Source organism: Protopterus annectens, chromosome 6.part0 (genome assembly GCF_019279795.1).
Source record: "Protopterus annectens isolate FY-2018-M chromosome 6.part0, PAN1.0, whole genome shotgun sequence".
Classification (NCBI taxonomy): domain Eukaryota; kingdom Metazoa; phylum Chordata; order Ceratodontiformes; family Protopteridae; genus Protopterus; species Protopterus annectens.
This window is the reverse complement of record NC_056737.1, coordinates 1,842,510,563-1,842,532,241: the sequence shown is the minus strand read 5'-3', so window position 1 is coordinate 1,842,532,241 and position 21,679 is coordinate 1,842,510,563. Positions and strand designations below refer to the sequence as shown.

The 21,679-nt window shown below is 41.5% G+C and overlaps 1 protein-coding gene across 3 annotated transcripts in view; it reads left to right on the top strand.

Annotated features, from left to right (window-relative positions):
• The window catches only part of STAT1 (signal transducer and activator of transcription 1), a 1,683,855-nt gene that overhangs the window by 79,587 nt on the left and 1,582,589 nt on the right, over positions 1-21,679 (top strand). For all 3 annotated transcript variants that reach the window (XM_044075195.1, XM_044075193.1, XM_044075194.1), the window contains one exon: positions 2,118-2,245. In XM_044075195.1, the coding sequence (XP_043931130.1) occupies positions 2,118-2,245 (128 nt within the window). The remainder of the gene's footprint in view (positions 1-2,117; positions 2,246-21,679) is intronic.

The following is a 21,679-nucleotide window of genomic DNA, read 5'->3' as shown; positions in this document are numbered from 1 at the left end:
GTGTTTTGGTCAAGAAGGTGGCAAATGCCGAAAATCCACAGCTTCACTCCTTTGCAGCTGCTTGCTGACTGGGTACCCTGTTGATAGACTGTCCTTGTGGTTTACAGCTACTCAGGATGTCACTTGCAGCTCACGCAATACATCAGTCAGTTTATCTCTTAAAAGCAGCACGGCTTTTGTTCTGTTCGCAGTACACCACAGCTATGCTGACAATTCGCTACAACATTCTTCTTGGAATGGATAAAGGCCTAATTACTAAATCCATTTTTATTGACCTCACTGGAGCCTTTCATCTTATCGATAGTTAATTCTCCTAGACTATATCACTGAAGTAGGCATTAGTGATAACACACTGCCCTAGTTCAAAAACTACCTCTCTAACCACCACTTCTCAATGAATTTCAAGTCCTCAACTTCTCCATTAGTCCCTCTGCAGAAAGGCTTTCCCCAGGGATATATTCTGGCACCTCCTTCTCGTTTGTATTTATATTAACAAACTCCCTTTTGACTTACCCCATCTTCCTCTCCTGCTTTATGCTGATGACAAGGTCCTGTTCACTCCAGCCACTCTGTTTCTTCTGTCGAACTGTGAACTTCAGGCTAATTTTCATGCCCTTGTTCAGTGGGTCAAACATAAACAATTGCTGCTTGATTCCACTAAAACAAAAACAATTATTTTTGGTACTAGGCAAAGGCTCATTTCTATCTCAAGACCTCTACAATTCTTTGATTATCTGAATAACACTATTGAAAATGTCACTTTATTTGTATACCTAGGAATTTGGTTGGACTCCTTCCTAAATTATCATCTCCACCTGGACTATACACACAAAAAAAAAATAAACTCTCTCTTATTCTGAACTATTAGGATCTCCCTTTTTCTATCCAGACCCTGTAGGAATAACATAGGTAAGGGTATCTTACTAGCTCAGTTAGAATATGGTCTTCTGTCATTGCTGCAGGCTCTAAAAGAAATGCATCCACTGTTCAGTGTGTCTTAAATGCAATATGCAGATTCATCACTCTCTCCACAAGAAAGTAATACCACTGTGAAACCATTGAAAAAGCTAACTGACATCCTGTGAGTCAATTTGCTGATTTTCTGTACACTTCTCAACCATTTAAACTTATCAAAAATGAGAAGCTAGCCTCCAGACTATTCAGATATGCACCAACATACAACCTTAGAAATCTTAGCCACTCAAGTATATCTTTTCCCCCAAATCCCATAAACTGGGCTTCATTGTACAGACCATGCTTTTTCAGTCCTTGGTCCCAAAGTACGGAAGTCTCTCCCTTTTTTCTTAAAGATCAGTTCTCTTACCCCATTGTATGTTCTGAAATGAAAGCACATTGCAAGTATATATATATATATATATATATATATATATATATATATATATATGTATATATATATATATATATATATGTATATATAAATATATATATATGTATATATATATATGTGTGTGTGTGTGTGTCTGTGTGTGTATATATATATATATGTATATACGTATATATATATATATATATATATATATATATATATATGTATGTGTATATATATATATATATATATATATATATATATATATATATATATATATATATATATATATACGTATATAAATATATATATGTATATGTGCATATATGTGTATATATATATATATATATATATATATATATATATATATATATATATATATATATATGTATACACACACACACACGTATGTATGTATATATTGCAGTTTGTCATTCATTCTGTATAAAATGTCTTGTATCTGTTTTGTTTACCCTGGGCTGAAACTGAAATAGGTCGGGTGGGATCAGTGATCTATCCTGTTTAACAATTCAAAATGAATGAATGATTGAGTAAATGCTGAATCAAGACCTAACATTTCAAAAAGGTTCAGCAGAGTAGTGCATTAAATTACATGTACTCTTATCCTGGTTGAATGAATGATATTTTTATGTTTTTTAGTTCTGTGTGAGTTTGTGCAATATTTGACTAAGCCATAAGAAGTTTTCTTACTTTGTGGCAGGCATTTTCAAGTGTAATATGTCTTTTACATGAACTGCAGCTTAAAAATGTTGGTTTCCCTTTATTACAGATGTCTCAGTGGTATCAGCTACAGCAGCTAGACTCCAAGTTTTTGGAACAGGTTCACCAGCTGTATGATGATAGCTTCCCAATGGAAATTCGACAGTATCTGGCACAGTGGCTAGAGAATCAGGATTGGTAAGTATGTCATTAGAGCATGATTTATTTCCAATTGAGCAGATTTCAAAGGAACCAAAGACTCATCTTTTAAGTGGTTGTCCAGGATTAGTTGCTGTAAAGTTCATGGTTTCACTCTTATGGAAATATTTATGATAAACTGTGAAAATAATATTATTGATCAAATTATATTGGTGATTTTGATTCCAGTATAAATGTTGGTATGTACATGCATGCCATAGCTGCATCGGTGTAAGTCTGTGTATGATGCTGATTATTTAAAAAAAAAGTCTGCTGTGTGCTAATGTTGTGGTTAGAAGGCAAGATTTGGTCTAAGGTGCATTCTTATCTAAAGAATGTCATTATTGAAAATAAGCAGCATTCCTGTTTCATCAGAGGTTATTTCTCTCATCCTCAGGTATATACCTTGATTCTTGATTTGAAGAAGTCTTTAAAACAAAGGAGGCATTGTGTAACTGTTATCACACAGCAGCAACTTCTTCTGGTTCTTTTTGCATTGCAAAATATTTGAAATCTTTTAATCAAACATGGTCTGACGTACAGGTCCTTCATAACAGAATTTTTGGATTTTGTAGTCAACTAGAAATGTAGCATAACAGGTTTGTGTCAGGAAGCGTTTTATAGACTGGTTTGAAACAAACCTGTTGTTAAAACCTGTGGTATAGCCTGACCCAAAGATATCAGCATCTTCTTTCATAGGCAGCTCCACTTTTATAGAAAATGTTGAGAAAAAGAACAACTTAAAGGGTCCTCGTTCCTTTGAAGTGGCAGGTTTTTATTGCAGTTTTTTCTTGTACCCACAAAAAGAGGGCACTTGAAGACCACTGTTGACCTATCTGGAATCACAGAGCATTTCAAAAAGTGTTCAAAGTGGTAACTTTTCAGAATATGTTAGTCACTTGTCTGGATAAAAACTTTGGACTTGCTATATACATTCTGGCATATCCTAGTATTCACAGGAAAATATCCAGAGTTCCAAGTTCAGAATCAACATTTCTCGGTTGTAGTTCTCTAGTTTGGCCAGATAGAAGCATCAGAGATATTCTGCAAGCATCATCTTAGTAGAAGAAATTTTGACCCCTAAGCTCAAGAGGGTTTACCCAATACTGGGTGCCTGCTTCATCCATGCATAACCTATGGATCAGTTAATGGATCTTTTGAGGGTGATGGTTACATTCCTGGAGTCACATGGACTTATGTTTCAATGATCTTTTCTCCATGCAGTATAAGGTATTTCTGGGCCCTGTTGATCACTGTCCAAGAGAGCAGCTTTTTGACATATAGCTGAATTCACAACATAGTACCCTTGTTTCAGTGGGATACACTTCAATTGAGGCTGTTGGCTTTTTTCCTGTTAATTTTGAGTCACATATTAGCCAGACAATTATTCAAGACAGGTATTGCACCCGTCACTGTAGTGTAGTAGTTACAATATGAAGAGGTTCCAGCATTATCTGAAGAATCTGTGGGATCTATCAGCAGAGCAGTTGGACCAGGCAGGCAGTTCAAGTGCAGTGGTGCAGTGGTAGCGTTGTCGCCTCGCAAGATGTTCTCCGGTTCGATTTTCAGCTGGGGTGTCTTCTGTGTGGAGTCTGCATGTCCTCCTTGCTTTCGTGTGGGTTTCCTCCGGGTGCTCCGGTTTCCTCCCACGTTACAAAAACATGCATCTAGAGCCTTTCTCCCTGAGCCTCCACTGAAAACTGGCTTTGTTCCAAGTCGGACTTTCCCGGTTAATAAATGTTAAATAAAAATAAAATAAAAAGTGGTGGGTAACAATAGCTTAACTAAGCTGTGTAGTCCACTTCTGCTTTCCCTTTCCTATCTTATGTACCAGTGACAGACATAGAAGACTTGGGCCGGGAGTGCATTTGATATCTTGATAGATTCAGATGTTGTGGTTACATATCAGTCTGCAGGATATGATCACTATAACTGTAGATGTAAAAGCATTCAGAGTTTTAATGTCTCCAGGCACTTTCCAGATGGTAAATGGCAACACTGTAGTCAAGTGGCACACGAACAAGTGGCACAGCACAGGATATTCCTAGCTGTGGAAGAATGCCTCATGCTTATGTGAATTAGCACTGTCTCTAAACCTTCAGTTCATAACCATAAGTCTACCAGAAGAAGGTAATATCTTTGTGGACCTGCTGATCTGATCTGTACAGTTGGCTTATAAGTGTAAACACAATCCAGATATCTTTCTCTTCCTCACAACCATGTGATGTGGGGAATGCTAGAAACAGACCCCCTTGCATCCCATCTCAAGTGTTAGACTCCATTTTGTCAGTATATGTCCTATCAAGATAGTGTGCGGGTAATGTACTGTTCTGTTCCTCCACTGCCTGTGACTGAAAGAGTTCTGATAAAAGCAAGAAAAAAGGATATGTTTGATGTTCATTATTCCTGACTGGCCTAGGCAACCACAATCCTCTTTCTAGAGGGACTGCAACCCAGTTTCTAATATTTTCTGTCAGGGAGAATCTTCTAAAATAGTAAAGAAGAAAGTATTGCACCGCTCAATTTACTGTGCCTCATTTCTTTTGCATTCGCCAGGACCTCACCCAATGGCTTCATGATTGGGACCCAATTGTCCCATTCATAACAAGGGGAGAGATAGAGGCTAGGTGTTCCTAGACTACATGAGAGCCCTAAGGCATAGTCATTCCTGCTCAGTAATTCAAAACAGCACTCCATTTCCTGGTAGGTAGGAGGCCAGCTTGCTGATCCTGAGTGGTGGCCTACACTCTTCCCCTTAAAAGCATCCTTGCTTTTTTCCAAAGAGAATTGTGCCTTCACATGGCAAATTCCTTTCAGCTACCAGATGGGGATGCATAGTGATAATGCAGGCTGGGCAGGCTCAAACTTCGCTATAACCAGTGCTTCTGCTGGGTGTCATCCTTGAGGTGAGCCGGAACTCCTTCCTTCCCCCAGGATAGGTAGGCTGGCAGCAGATAGTTATTGCTATACCCCTGACCAGCTCCTTCAGGTACCCAAGTCACTATTTGAACTCTAGGTGCTTGCAGTTTATAGTTCCTTTAATGCCACGGAACTGGTTTGAACTGTACAGTTTTGTCCTTGAGATGTTCTTGTCCTTCAGGAAGATTGGAAAACTTATATTAGAAAGTGTACTTTTGAAAGTGCAACAACAGGAGACTTTCCTGTTGTTGCAGAGTCAATAGTTTAACTGTACATTCTTTCTTTATCACAATTGTTAATCAGACAAGGAACTAGCCTAAGGATCCTTTTCAGTCACAATCCAAGCCATTCTGGCAGTCACAGTCAAATATTTTAATGTAAGAAACTCACAGACATGAATTGGTTATCAAAAAGTCATACATTACTACACTGATGAGTCATTTTAGGTGTTTATCATTAGATCACTGTTGCAGCAGCCTTAGCTATATGGGTTGTAACCTGCGTACGATATAATGACTGACCAGCTTTCCCAAAGCTTAAGGGCATTTTCTATGCATCCAGGCCATTGATAGTTTGAGCTGGCAGTGGAGAAAGTCAACAATCTGGGAGCCAAGCCCTTCATATCTTTTCTACTGCCAAAATGCGCTATTCTTGCAGGTATTAGAGGATCACTGGTTGTCTGTCATTTCACTGTTGCCTTTTGGATAAGTTCCCTGCAGGGAAAAACCTTTTACACTTAACTTGTTTGTAAAAAAAGTTATTAACAGTACTTGGGAAAAATACCTGTTTAATTTGTGCTAGTTTTATTATCTTTTGGGAATGTCACAAGACATTATTGTCAGTTAAAACAGTCTGATTTTACTTTACTGTTTTTATTGTAAACTTCTTTTTTAAATTTACTTCATCTTTAAGGATAAATATTTGGTGGATGACTTTTAAAGACTAGAGCAAATGTGTTTTGTGCTTGTCACTGTGTTTTTTAGTTTACACGCTATTTTTGGTACTTTTTACCAACTATTTCTGACATCACTAATCCCATTTCAGGCTTCTTTCTCAACTTTACAATGGAACCGTATACTGGTTCCTCAGTTCTTCTTTCCTCCAGACACAAGAAAAAGAAAATTATTTAGACAGCCTTTGCCAGTTCAGTAAGCTGCTTTCTTGACTCAGTCACAGATAAGTGCCCCTGCAGTGGGCTTTTCAGTTTCCTCAGACCACTGATCCTCCCTAGTTTCCTTTGGTGTAGTCTCTTCAGCACCCAATGACCAGGGGTTCGACATTTTCTTTGCAGCTGTTGGAGTGTCCCCTACAAGCATGGAAGAACCACTCTTGTTGGTCTGTTTCCTGAGGTAATGCCCTTAACTGTAGTCTGTCTACTTTGGTGGATATTCCTTTCAAAAGAAACAGAATTTTAAACATTAATCCTCCCTCTCTCCCTTGCCCTAGACAGGGAAGATTTATTTAGCTTAGCTCAGGGCTTAGTACAGGTTCTTAACCTTCCATATCCTAGTTCCTCTCATAAGAAAAAAATATATTTTTCTGAAGTTGAAATTTAGAATTCTGTCATTGATGGGATGTTTTATTTAAGTTTTCTGCTGAGACTCTGAAAAAAAAATGTAATGCGCTACCAAGCAATGACAAAAAGGCTCAAAAAAGAAAGGTGGAGCCTCATTGAAACAAAGATAGTCCGATAAGCAGGATGACTATCTACAAAATGTAATTCACCCCTTCCCACCTTGGCAGTCCTTTAATTCTTCCCCAAAGTCTACCTCTCCACATTCTCTTTGGCAACAGGTAATATCATACAAATGGGTCTGATGGCAGTGGGAGTCCCTACCTCATTGTCAGGGAATTCTTCCTCACTCACCAGATCAGATGTCTTTATTTCCTCATCATCCAGCAGCTGCTGGTTCAAGAGGTAAGAGAACCTGTTTGTCTTTTTCTTCCAGGGAAAGGCTGATATTTGATAATGTTTTTGGTACCAAACAAGAAAGAAGCTTCATGGAGACCTGTTCTATAGTTTGTGAATGTTCCAAAGTTCAAAATGCTATGCGTACACAACCTGTTACCTCCTATCTCCTTTCAGTTTTTTGGTAACTCTAGACCTAAAGGATGCTTATCATCATCAGTGTTAAGTCGGGAGATTCTCAATGATTGTCCTTTAACAATGTTGGGAAATATATGTGAAGGATGCACACTGATACTTCAGAGATGACTGAGTCACTTGGAACTTTTTTACAAGATCTTTCAAGTAGAGGATATCTGAACAAATTGACTGAGAACATCTATACAGAAATAGAGACATATAGGGGTGATAGAGGGACCCCTTATTTTTCCAGAAGGCATAGGGATCATAGTGAACAGCGCCCTAAGTTTAAATCTGCTGGTAGTAAGTCCAGAATGCTTTTCACCTATTCTAGCAATGTATATCAGTTTTGTGACATAAGAAGAATTGGCCTATTTTGTTGGCTGACGATAGTATTAGAAAGGTTGTTGGACAAGAGCCCAGTTTTATTTTTACGAACAACATGAGCTTAAAAAGCATGTTGTGTTATGGCCCTAAAAATTTGGAAGCAGAACCCTTACTGAGAGCAGGAACGTTTCCCTGTGGGAAATGCAAAGCATGTTCCTTTATTGCTCAAGACCAAACATTTGTTCACCCTGTCACTGAAACGAAATTTATTCCTAGATTATCAGCTACATGTAATAGCAATTTCTTAGTGTATTTGGCAACCTGCACACAATGTCATTGCTTTTATGTATGAAAAACAACACGTCAGCTTAAGGACAGGGTTTTAGAACATTTTAGCAATATAAGGAGTAATGTACATACAAATGCTACATGCAGAAACTACAGGGCACAGTGTTTTTTATCTTAGAGTTCTCCAGAAAGTTAGAATTGTCAGGAGAAGGGGTGATGTGAATAATTATTTAGAGAATTTAGAAGTAAAATGGATAATAGCACTACAAGACCATAGAGATCCGGGCCTGAATGCAAGTGTTCCATTGAAGCCAGCATTAATTAAGAGACGTTGATTCTGATTTGTTGATTTTAGTAACGTGATTTTAATTTGTATATATTGCCTGTTTGTTAAGCAGTTACTTTATTTGGATCTGAAAAAGCGGAAGCCCCGTGAAAGCACTCATCCTTCTACAATAAAGCCATTAAAAATCAAGTTTTGGAAGATAACGCTTTATTTGTTTCTGCTCAGCTTGGTTGGTGTGCTCACATTTTGACTTGTTATTTGGAATCTATTGTGTGTTGTGAGCAACCTTTGGCAGAGTGTGTGCTTTTTGCTTTGTACGTCATCTCAGTAGCAACTCATTTTGCAACTTGAGAGGAAATTGTCTGTAGGATTTCCAGTGAGTTGATACTACACCCATATTAGCAGGTTATGCAAATTAAATGCTTGTGTGTAAAACAGCACATTTGAAATTACTGTGAAGCCTTAGCTGTGCTAGATATTTGTGGTAAGATACACAGGTATAATTTTATGCCTTTTGAATGACTGACACCCTACCAACCATCATTCTGTACTTCACACCATTTACTGATAGGGTAGGCTCTGGCTTCCCATAACCCTGAAATGTATGAAGGTGGTAGTGAAAGTAGATGCATTTATGGGTGGATGGGTGAATAGGTATGGACTGGTATGGTCTCCATGATTGTTGCAATATGATTTCCAGAAAGAAGGAGAAAGAGAGAGATAAAGACAGCTTCTGTTTGTGCAATCACTTACTGGGCTGAATATTAAAAACTACCTTTGAATTGGGGTGTTATTCTGGACCAAGGGTGGGTGGACATGGGTATCAGGTTTTTTTACTGTTTTTTTCCTGGGCTGTTACTCTGCGAATTGATTATGACCTTCCTTGAGGCTTTGTTCCCATATCCTACTTGGTAGTAAGTGAGAGCTCAGATAAGTGGTAAAGAGAAGATAGGTCTACTGATAACAAAAGAACAGATGACAGCTCCTTCTTATAGGGTTACTGCTAAAAGCTTATTTAGTATTCATTAGTATTGCATTAACATATTTTTCTATTAGAGAAATTCATTATTCTATTAAATATAAATAATTGATGTTCTTCGTGTTTCACTGTTGCAGTCATCGCACTTGGGTTATCTGCCTGCAGGTAGCCCTCGGTCAGCCCAAATACCATAGTCTTGGGATTTCTGCGTGGGATGCTGTCGCTTCTTCTATGATGTCAGGTCATCAGGGGTATAAAACATACAGCTGATGCCATTACATCAGCTTTTCTTGCCGAGCGGAGCCCGAAGCAGAAGCAGTTCACAAGTGCCGGTCGGCCACTACCTGAAATTTTCGTTATTCGAGTTTCAGACCTGAAGTCTTCTAAAGCTAACTACCCCATTGGGGATCCTTTTTTCTTGCTCTAACCGATGTCAGAAAAAAATAATAATTGTCTTGCCTGTGGAAAGCAAATACCTCACAGATATTTTCTTTCTTACTGCGTCACCTGTTTAGGCCCAGACCACGACGTTCCTCGCTGTCGGTTTTGTGCTCCCTTCAATGCCTGAACTATTCGTCGTTGGGCTATCTTTGTCGCTGAATTCTTTCGCTCTCATTCTCCGTATTACAAAATGACTTTGATAAGCCATCTGACTACCGATCTTCCGAAAAAATGTAAGGATAAAGACAGAGACAGACCACATAAGTCCAAAACTGCCGACAACGCTTCCGATAAGCTAGCCGCCAGTCCACCAGTACTTTTTCGCAGCCCGTGATACCCACTTCTACAGATTCGCAGGCCTCTACTGACACCCATTCGGAGGCCGGTATGCCGCGAGATGCTTCTTTGGCTATGGAACCTGCGGATGTCTCTACCTTGGATGGGTTCAGAGCCGCTGTGCAGGCACTGGCTTCTGATGGTGTATTCAGACCTTCCAGTGTTTGTATTAAACCGACTACTTTGTTTTAGACTAAAACTACCGAATTTCTCAGGCCCAGAGTTTACACTACGCCTAGGAGACCGACAAACAAAGCGCATTCTCAAGCTCCCTTGTATCAGAAACAAATGCTTAGAATGGCTGAAGACCTTATTACTTTAATTAGGGGAAGCCAGCCTTCCCCCTCTAAAAGACAAAGAATTGATTTTCCTTCTGATTCTTCAGATCATGAGTCCTATGACTCTAACCCCTCTGATTACCAGGACATATCCTTATCGACCTATGAGGATTGTGATGCAGAGGATTCCATTCCCTCTGCCTCCCCACCAGAGGATTTTTCTTTTGTTGAAACCCTGCATACCCTCAGAGAGTGAACGAAGAATCCAACACAAACTAGATAAAAGGTATATCCAGAAGCACAAAATCAATCAAGTGGAAAATCGATGAAAAATAATAAAATAAATAAAATTTATTTGGTGAGCGCTTTCGGCTGTGTGAATCCAGCCTTCATTAGACAAATTCAGCTACATAATGCAACTTTTTATATAAGGTGTGCTTAAGAAACTAATTAAGATGTAAAAACCGCCAAAACGTCCAGAAGTACTACCTACCATATATAAATTTCCCCATACATACACTGATATATATCAAATTAATTTATTTTGTTTGTACATAATAGTATACTTCCTATGTGAAATATATATAACACTATACCTATAATTTAATTTAAAAATACATATAAACATATTATTGTATGAAAATTTTGATGTACAATTAATAATAAATAATAGCTAAAAATTATGCTGAATTCAACAAGCCCATTATCTATTTATACCCTTTAATTTTAAAATACTGGTGATTGAAATGGAATCATTAAGGCCAGGGGTTTGGGTGGCATTTAGGTATACTTGCCACCAATATTCCTTAGACTCTAAAATAATTTTCCAGGGACCTTTTCTAGGTGATAGTGAAATTTGTTCCAGTATAATGAACTTGAATTTATGCCCAGGGTGTAGTAATATATGCCTATATAGAGCATTTTTATGCGATTGTCTATTTATGTCATACTTATGCTCATAGATACGTTGCTTTAATTTACGTTCAGTTTCCCTATATAATAGGCCAAACAACATGAACAAATTGCAGCGTATACTACCCCCGAGGTATTACAGTTGTAGTTACCTTTTATCTTGATCAGAATACCATTAATAATTATTTCCTCAATTTCCAAGATATCTGAACAGTAACTACACATATTACACTTTATCATTTTACCTATTATATTATTTACCCCACTGGGTACTGTGTTACACCAATCCTTTAAATGTTTATCTCTTTTGTATACTATAGTTGGTTGTACACCCAGTAATGTCGCTAAGTCTGAATCCCTCTTAATGATATTCCAATTTTTCATCACCAGATTTTTAACATGCTCAGAATCTTGTGTGAAAGTAGTAATAAAAACAACATTTCCATTATTAACATGATTTGTGTTATTCCCATTAATAAACTGATCTTGTGTATTCAATAATGGCATCTGTTGCTCTGAACCCTGCTGTTCTGATTGCTGCGTGATGAAATTGTTACGATCTCTTAATAGTGGTGTATAAAAACCATTTCTCCTTTTGTTCAAAACTTCATTAAATATGGCTTCAGTGAATTGCTTAGGATATCCCCTATTTGAAAACATGCTCATAATAAAGGTGCATTCATCAATAAATTCATCAAATTGCGAAACCATGCGTGCTGCTCGTACCATCTGTCCTTTTATGACTGCCTTTTTTACATGCTGTGGATGATTACTACTGAAATGTAAAAATTTATTTGAATATGTTTTTTTTTTACGAAATATGTTAGCTTTAAATTGATTATGTATTGTGTCTTTAGAAAGTGAAATGTCCAAATATGAAATAGAATCTATCCCTATTTGATGAGTGAACTTCAAAAATTCAGTAGTGACATTGATATATGAAATAAACTGATCAATCTGCTCCAATGGCCCATTCCAAATGAAGAACAGATAGTCCAAAAACCTACTATATAAATTAATATACTGCATGAATTCCGAATGAAATATGAATTTATGCTCCCACATTGCCATGATTACATTGGCATACAATGTACCTATGGGAGAGCCCATTGCAACTCCCTTAATTTGTTTGAAATAATGCCCGTCATGGTAAATATAGTTGTTTGTCAATACCAACTCCAACAAATCTGTTAATGCATTCAGTTCATCTTGGGGCGTTGGAATAATGTTTACAAAGAAATCAGCGAACCAACTTAATCCTAACTGCTGTGGTATGCAGGTGAATAAATCCTTTACATCCACAGTAATGAAAACAACCTGTTGTACATTATTAATATTTAAATTATTTATTTTTGTGAGAAAATCCCAAGAATCACGACAGATGTAATTTAAGCTTTTTAACTTGTCTTTTAGCTTTAAATCTACATATTTGGCTATAAAATAAGTCTTTGATCAACTAGCATCTACAATTGGACGTAGTGGCGGATCCTGCAGATCCTTATGCAGTTTTGGCACGCCAAATATCATAGGTATTATGGGATTTTTCACTTGCATGTATTTATATGCTTCATTTGTTATTTGTTCCTGCCATAACATGTCATCCAATAGATAATCGATTCTACCATAAGAAATGTTAATTTTTTGATTTACTGAAACTTCTATATATGTATCATCATATAGTATGTTGGTTAACTGTATGTTGGTTAACTGCTGGTTGTAATCTATAGCATCCATCATAACCAACCCGCCCCCCTTATCAGGCTGCATAATATGAATCTCTCCTGCCATTTTTATTTCATTTAGAACACCACGCTGATATTTAGTGAAATTACTGTGTGCTCCATAAGCATTCTGTTGTAACTGATATCTAAAATCGAGCTCACAAACTTCCTCAAACAACTTAATTCTTGGATGGAGGGGAGGATTAAACATACTCGGTACATGCAAAACATTGCTTGTTATATTAGATGCTTGTTTGAATATTGTTTTTAAATTAATTTTTCTCGTGAATAATTTTAATTCCGTAACTAGGTCTGTTATCCTTGCCCTTCTCCTTGGTACGAATGTTAAACCTTTACTAAAAATGTCCGCATGTACAGTAGTAAGGGCAACTTGACTGTAATTATAAATATGGTAGTCACCTGTAGTGTTGGAAATTAATTGATATTTATTGTCTTTGAATAAGGAGCTATCCGAACTTGCTCCCTCTAATTGTAGTTGATCTTCGAAGTCGTCCTCTGCCTCCTCCAGGCACGCGTATTGCTGACCCTCGGCTTGTATGTTCCCTTGTTTCAAAGACGCTCCGAGCGACGGAGACTGCCATATTCTAAAGGGGAGTGTTGTTGATTGTTGGTGTTTTCTTGATGTTGCACTTGTACGCCATTGTTTTCCACCTGTGCAGAAGAAATGTTTGTTTCGTCATTGCGCCATTGCCCTCGCGCTGGTTTGGGATAGGCTTGTCCTCTGGAATAGTCCACTCTATCCCTTTCTAATTTACAGGCTTTCCTTTCAGTCACGATCTTGCTGTGATTATCTATATCATTAAATACTTCCAAATGTTGGTTTTGGCAAGCTGTGAATGCTGATTGTTGCTTTATTTTAAGATCTAATGCTTGAATTTTGGTGTTTAAATCATCCATTTGCGAAACGTTATGTTTAATTAATACTTGCAGTAGCTCGCACCCCTGCCGATCGAACAATTGTAGCAGTTCTTTGTGTAAGGCTGTGTTTTCTTTAAGCCCAGTTGGATATTTCCAATATCTTAGACCTTTCGGCACTTGATGCCTTTTAATGCATTCATTGAAATAAGTGTTTTCATGCAACAATTTTCGATACTGCCATGCCGTATCGTGAAATTCATCTAACATTGTTTGAAAATCAGTAATATGATCATTGTTCCTTACTGCAGTGTTTCCAGATTGATTTAACCAATGCTGCAGTTTCATGCCATTATCTGGAGTGTCATTATTTTCCCTCAGAGAGCATTTCCGCTGGGAGTGCCAGGACTACTCACAGTCCAAAATGAGACTCATCAAATTTTTAAACCTGCCTCAGCACAGGCCTCTAGCTATCCCATCTGTGCTGGAAATTGTAGATGATGTCTTCATGGAATCCATTCTTACCCCTGATACTTTACCACCAGCTCCTAGAAAACCTGACAGGTACTACAGAGTACCTGACTCTCACAAATTTCTGTTTAAGAATCCTACTGTGGATCCAGAGATCATTTCCTAGGGACCTAAAGGCATTAAGGCTACTACAGCCAAAAACCCTACCCCTTCAGACAGGGATTCTGGGGCTTTAGACAGATGGGGAAAGAAGGTATACACCTCTGCTACTCTTGCCATCAGGGCTTTAAATTGTCAGTTTCACATGTTGAAGTACCAGCAACATATTATGGAACTAATTAAACAAAAAATGATGTTGATTCCTGATTGTGCAGAACATAAAGATTTACAAGGGTTAATGCATTCTGCAAACCAAGTTGGAAAACATACTTAGCAGTGTGGTTTTGATATTTTAGAAGTGTCTTGCATGGCTGCTATCACTGGGTCTGTTCTCAGAAGGCATGTTTGGCTAAAGGATCAAATCTTGCCAGATCATGTCAAAGCAAAATTACTAGATGCTCCATTAAACCAAGAATGTTTGTTTGGCACTAAAGCAGAAGAAGTTCTTAAAAAGATGGAGGAAAAAGCTAAATCTATGCAAACTGTTAAATATTTCCTACAGGTACAGCCACCTAGATTCAGTAGGCATTGGCCTTCAAAAAACTGGTCCTTTCCAGTCCCTCCCAGACCTTCTCAGTCCAAACCCAGGGGCAGCAGACCACCAAGACTACAGTCTCAGGGTATGCACAAATTTAAACAATGGAGTGCTCCCACTTCAAAAACAGGGAGTGGTAAGCCACCATCTTATGAAAAAAGTTCACAGTGACTTGTCCTTCATCCTTCCCAGCCTTGCCCAAGTACTTGCACCCCTAGGAGGAAAACTCACCCTGCATGCAAAAAACTGGGAGTACATTACCCAGGACAGATGGGTCTTAAACATTGTATCCCAGGGATGCAGAATTTGCTTCCACTCTCTGCCAACCCCATGCCGATTGCCAGATCCCCCCTCCCCCCAAACAGTGGGCAGAGGCCCAAAAGCAAGTGCTTTCTCTTCTCAGTATCAAGGCTATTCAACCTATTCCAATGGAACAAAGGGGACAGGGTTTCTACTGTTTCTGGTGCCCAGAAAAGAAAACTCTTGGTGCCCTATCCTGCATCTGTCAATTCTCAACACCTTCCTGGTGGTTCCAAAATTCAAAATGCTACTCTCCAACAGCTGCTTCCTATGCTAGCCAGGGAGTCCTGGCTAGTCACCCTAGACTTAAAAGAAGCTTATCTTCACATCCCCATAAGGGAATCTTGCAGGAAATATCTACGTTTCAGGACAGGCTCTATGCACTATCAGTTCTCTGCACTTCCCTTTGGCTTATCTACTGCACCCTGGGTATTCACAAAATACCAGGCCCCAGCCATCTCATACTGCAAGCAGAGAAAATTTCAAATCTACCCATACTTGGATGATTGCCTGATTCAGGTGGACAGTCAGGAATTGCTACTTCAACACCTGACATTTGTAAAGAGACTTTTAACTTCTCTGGGGTATACCATCAATGAAAAGAAATCACATCTGGTACCCAGCCAAACAATTGTATTCCTGGGAGCAAGCTTGAACACAACTTCCCAGATGGCATTCCTCACGCCAGAAAAACAGGTTTATTTGACAAACTACTTCAAAATACTGGCCACCCAAACCCAGCTATCTGCAAGAAAAATACTGCAAGCCCTAGGGTTCATGGCCTCTTGCATTCTACTAATTCCATATGCAAGAATGCATATGAGCAAACTTCAATGGTACTTAAACCGTCTGTGGTGTCAACATTCTCAGGACCTGGAAACAATGATTCCTATCATTCCTTGCCTAAGGACAGAGTTCCTTAGGTGGGCAGATGCCTGCTACCACAACAAGGGATTCCCTTTCACTCAACTCCCCGCCGCCCAAACCTAACAACAGATGCATCAGACTATGCATGGGGGGGGGGCTCACATGGCAGGCAAATGCATTCAAGGCAAATGGAGCCCAAGACAAATGCACCTGCATATCAATCAAAAAGAAATGTTAGCTGTACAGAATGCTCTGACAGCCTTCAAACACCTTATCTTTCCAGGAAAACTCTTGATAAAGACAGACAACACCACAGTTATGTGGTACATAAACAAGCAGGGCGGAAGTCATTCCTACCCACTCTGCAGGTTAGCCATGGCTCTGTGGAACACAGCCTTGAGCAATCAAGTGCACCTGCAAGTTCAATTCCTGCCAGGCAAACTAAATTCACTGAGAGACGATTTAAGCAGAAATCTGATGGACCCACATGAGTGGAAACTGGAACCCAAATCATTCAAACCTCTGATCCAGAGGTGGGGGGGGGGCACCAGAGGTGGACCTCTTTGCCTCCCCCCAGAACCATCAACTGAGCAAATTTTGCACCAGAACTCCCCACAGCCAAACATGCAAAATGAATGCCCTGTCCTTTACATGGGAAAACCTCTCAATCTATGCCTTTCCCCCCTCTGCCCCTCCTATAAAAAGTACTACTCAAGGTCAAACAGGACAAGCCAAGGACAATCCTGATTGCACCAGACTGGCCACGCCAGCACTGGTACCCACTTTTACACAGTCTGAAAGTAGCGTCACCCTGGCACCTACATCAGACCCCTTCCTACTGTCACAGCAGGAGGGACAGATTTTGCATCCTCAGTTGCAAACCCTGAACCTAGCAGCCTGGCTCATCCCCATGAATACATCAACAGCAACCCTCAGCAAACAGGTGCTGGATGTCATCTTTGAGGCCAGGAGGCCTAGCACTAGAAAATCCTATTCAGAAAAGTGGAAAATATACTTTTCTTGGAGCCTGTCTCAGGGAAAGGACACAACCGTGCCCACCTTACCTGAAATCCTAGATTATCTAGCAGAACTGCTCCACAAAGGCCTATCCTTCTCTTCAATTAAGATTCATGCCTCTGCCATCTCAGCTCATTACAATACTGAGCCACCCTCTTCTCTCACCCTCTGGTCAAACAGTTCCTGAGAGGAGCTAACAACTTAAGACCCCTGAGGAGAGCTCCCACTCCAGCCTGGGACCTTAACTTTGTACTAGAGAAGCTCATGCTTCCCCCCTTTGAGCCTGCTGCTACAGCAGAGTTAAAATTCCTCTCTTGGAAAACAGCCTTACATTTAGCCATCACTTCAGCTAGAAGAGTATCTGAGTTGCAGGCCCTTATGGCTCTGGAACCCTTCAATGTTAAGTTGTCTATCTCGCCTTCATTCTTGCTGGTTGGGTTCGGAGCCGATCCTCGGCTCCGACTCAGCCATCTTCAAATCTCGTGAGCTGCTTACTGGCTCGAGGCCCCCCTATATCCCATGATGCCTGGCACTAGATACCCAGATCTCGTTTGCCGCTTCTGCTGTGAGGTTGTTCTACTGGCTCAGGTCGTATAAGCTTCATTATTTTTATTGTATTTTTTCTTGTTAAAAACTGTATTGGTTAGTGTAGAATTAGTCGTTAGTTAGACTTTAGTATTGTAGCTAGTTTTCTTCTAGAGAAGCGTTACCCTTCCTTAAGAAACTCGTTTAAGTTAGAGAGTTTCCCCTACCCCCTTCTCTCCCTTTTCCACAGAAAGGTTCTTTCCGTTTAAGTTAGAGGTTAACCTTTCTTTCTATCTCCCTTTAAAAAAAAAATATTTTCTTCTAATTAATCACTGTTAGTGTTTAGTGATAGTTTTCGATATTTTTTGTTGTAGTGGTACTTGTAGTGGGTTGTGGTAACTGTAGAGTGTTAACTTTTACTGTTGGTTTTCTCGCTAGGATGTCCAAGGATCCAAAACCGTCTGGATTCAAGAAGTGTGACTCATGCTGTCAGAAGATGTCTCTGACAGATGGTCACACTTCTTGTATTTATTGTCTGGGCGCTGTACACCTGCAGGACTCTTGCTCGATCTGTCATGCCTTCAGTCCAAGAGTCCTGCAGGAGCGCAAAAATAAATGGATTCTGAGGGGTATGCTTAAACCCCAAGATTCACCGGCGAAGGCTCAGCCGGTGAAATTTTCCAGGCCACCTAAACCATCGGCTCCCAGTTCGGAGCCGTCGTTGGGTGAAGCCACTCAATCCATTTCGGCTCCTGCTGGAACCGATCTCCCTCCCTCCCAGTCAGCTCTGACACTGTCTTTGGAGTCGGCTGAGGGTCGAAAGAGATCCAGGTCTTCTTCTTTGGAGTCGATACGTTCGGCTCCGAAGTCACCCCTGCTCCAATCGGAGCATAGTCACCGATCATCCCACTCTTCTCGGTCCTCAAGACTTTCGGACCATGACTTGGAAAGAGTGGTCAGTAGGCTGTTAAAATTGCAGGCCCTAGCCAAAATGTTGTCCAACCCTCCTCATCAGGAGTCAGCTCCTTCCACAGCTGTAGATATTCCTCCTCCGACTCTTCCTATGAGCTCGGAGCCGGAGTTCGTTGGGGTTCGAGTCGTGGAACCGTCGGCGTCGATACCCTCTCTTTCGGTTCCGTCGTTGCCTCCGATCCCTTCCATGGTACCTTTACTGGAGGGATCTGGGTGACGAGACTCCCTCATCGGCTCCGAGGGGGCGAGTGGTATCGGACCCTTGTCCGACCCCGCTCTCCCTCTCGGTGCTTCGGCGCAGGTGAGCTCTGCTCCCATATCTGCCTCAGAGCTGTCTCCCTCGGTGCGGGGAGGGCTTCTGGTTTCTTTGGAGCCTGAGCCTTCTCTGTGTCCAGGCAGGGATGCCTTCAAGGTGATGAGGAGTGTACTGGCCCTGAGTGAGTCCCATGATCGACCCCATCAGCTCCTCCCCCTAGGGTGCCTGCGTCAGCCTCTGCCCCTCTTCCAGACCCCAAGCATGGGGATCCAGTGCTCCAGGACACCCCTTTGGGTGTATCTTCCTCTTCTGAGGCCTCTCCTGATCTTTCAGAGGAGCCACCTCGCAAGAGAAAATGCAAGAGGAAGCATGTTGACTCCCCCGAGTCTGTCACATCGGATACCGACTTAGAGGAGTTGGAAGGGTCCCCAAGATCCCCCTCTGAAGATGTCTCCTTCTCAGACATTCTTGAGATGCTTAGGCAGAGGGGAAACTGGACTACCCTAAGCCCTTCCGAGGATGAGTCTGTATTCCTGGATGCGTTTGGATCCCGACCTTCCACCTCCTGGATGTCATCGCCTTTTGACCCACTGATGTCTGTGGTGGCTCGAAAGGCATGGACGGCTCCAGACACAGTGGAACCGACCCCTAGAAGACCTGCCAAGTTCATTACTGCCCCGCAGGACAAACAGTTCTTGACCAAGGGTGTCCCCGTTGATGCCATGGTGGTAGCAGCGGCCACAAAGAAGGAGTTGGCTGAAACTTTGTCATCTGTCCATCCCCCTAACAAGGAGTCCAGGACGATGGACAGATATGGGAAGCAGATGTTCTCTTCAGCGACCTTTTCCATGCGGTCCCTGAATTACCTGTGCCACTTTACCCGTCTTCAGAGGGATCTCCTGAAAGAACTTGGAGGTACCCTCCAAGATCCATCAGCTGAGGGGGCCCAGGCTAAGGCAGCCTCCCAGCTGGCGACTCTTAATTCAGTGGTAAACTCCTCCATGTGGCTCATTTCGTATGCAGGCAGAGGCGTGGCCCTAAGGAGGCACGCTTGGATGCGGCTGTGTAACTTTCCGGAACCTTTCAGAGCGTCTTTCACCAACACCCCGTTTGATGGTTCCTCTCTCTTCGGATCACAGGTGAAAGATACCCTTACCAGGTGTGAGCAGGAAGGCAAGACTCTCTCTGCTGTAGGAGTCCGTTTTTCCACTTCCTCCAGACCATATCCTAAGGGTCAGAAGAGTGGGAAGATGTGGTTCCGGAAATCCCAAGGAGCCTTGCCGGACACACGTGGTGAGTTCCCCTCCAGGGGCAGAGGAGGGAACAATAATAGACGCCGCCCTCGTGACAGAGGGGGTCCGCAAAACCAGGGCAGCAGAGAATCTTTCTCTGACAAGCCCTTCCAGCATCCCTGAAGGGTTGCCTGGCTGCTCACCTCTGGAGGCAGTCGGGGGAAGATTATTGCTGTACCCAAGAGCCTGGCAAGACATAACACAAGACAAATGGGTACAGTCCGTCATATCCGGAGGCTACAGAATTCCCTTCGTTTGCACCCCCTTAAGGTCAAACAAGTCCCTTCCAGATGTTCCACCCAGTCTGAGGGACCAAGCAGTGCAAGAAGTCTCAAAACTGCTAAGAAAAAGGGCCATCCAGCAAGTCCCAGCAGACCAACAAGGATCCAGAATTTACTCAAGGTTCTTTTTGGTACCAAAAAAGACAGGGGACTGGAGACCCATTTTGAGTCTCAGCAGACTAAACAAGTCTGTACAAAGAACGAAGTTCCGGATGGTCACACTTCAGTCCATTTTACCCTTTCTGGGTCAGGACAATTGGATGTGCTCCATAGATCTTCAGGATGCGTACTACCACATCAAAATGGACAGACGCTCCCGAAGATTCCTTCGCTTCCGGCTGGGAGCCAGCCATTATCAGTTCAGAGCTCTGTCCTTTGGTCTCACCACAGCCCCCAGGGTGTTTACCAAATGTATGGCAGTAGTTACCGCTCACCTGAGACGGCAAGGATTCCAGGTGTTTCCATATCTCGAAGACTGGCTCCTCACTGCTACCACCAGACATCACCTTCTGCAAGCCAGAGACTGCACCATCGACACTTGCTCCAGGCTAGGTATCACAATAAATTTCGAAAAGTCTGCATTGTCACCCTGTCAATCTATCACCTTTATAGGCACAAATTTAAATACCAAAGACATGTTAGCGAGCCTTCCACCAGACAGGGTGTTAGTGATTCGTCAGCATGTCAAGGTTTTATTAGCATGCAAAAGGATTCAAGCCAGGTTTGTCCTTCAAACGCTAGGTCTCATGGCAGCAGCGATCGTACTTGTCCCTCTAGCTCATTTTCACATGAGGATTCTCCAGTGGCTTCTTTTCACCCAATGGTCCTTCCAGCAACTTCCCATGTCTTACATGATTATGAAAACTCAGGCATTCAAGAAGCATCTTGCATGGTGGATGGTCACCACATCAGTGCTCCACGGCAGACCATTTGTTCTCCCCCCTCCAGTGGCTACAGTGACCACGGACGCCTCCCTGATCAGGTGGGGGGGCATTATCAGGGCAGAACAGTCCAAGGCACCTGGCAACCTCACAAGTATCATCTGCACATAAATGTCTTGGAGATGAGGGCCGTAGCGTTGCAGGCTCTTCAGGACTCTCTTCCTACCGGGACCATTGCAGTTCAAATGGACAATATGTCCGTAGTGTGGTACATCAACAAGCAGGGCGGAACCAGGTCCTACCCCCTATGTCGAGAAGCACTCAGACTCTGGCAGTGGGCGATCTCTTCCCAGCGGTTTCTGATTGCAAAGCACATCCATGGGAGGTCCAACGTCATAGCAGACAGACTGAGCAGAGCAATTCTCATGC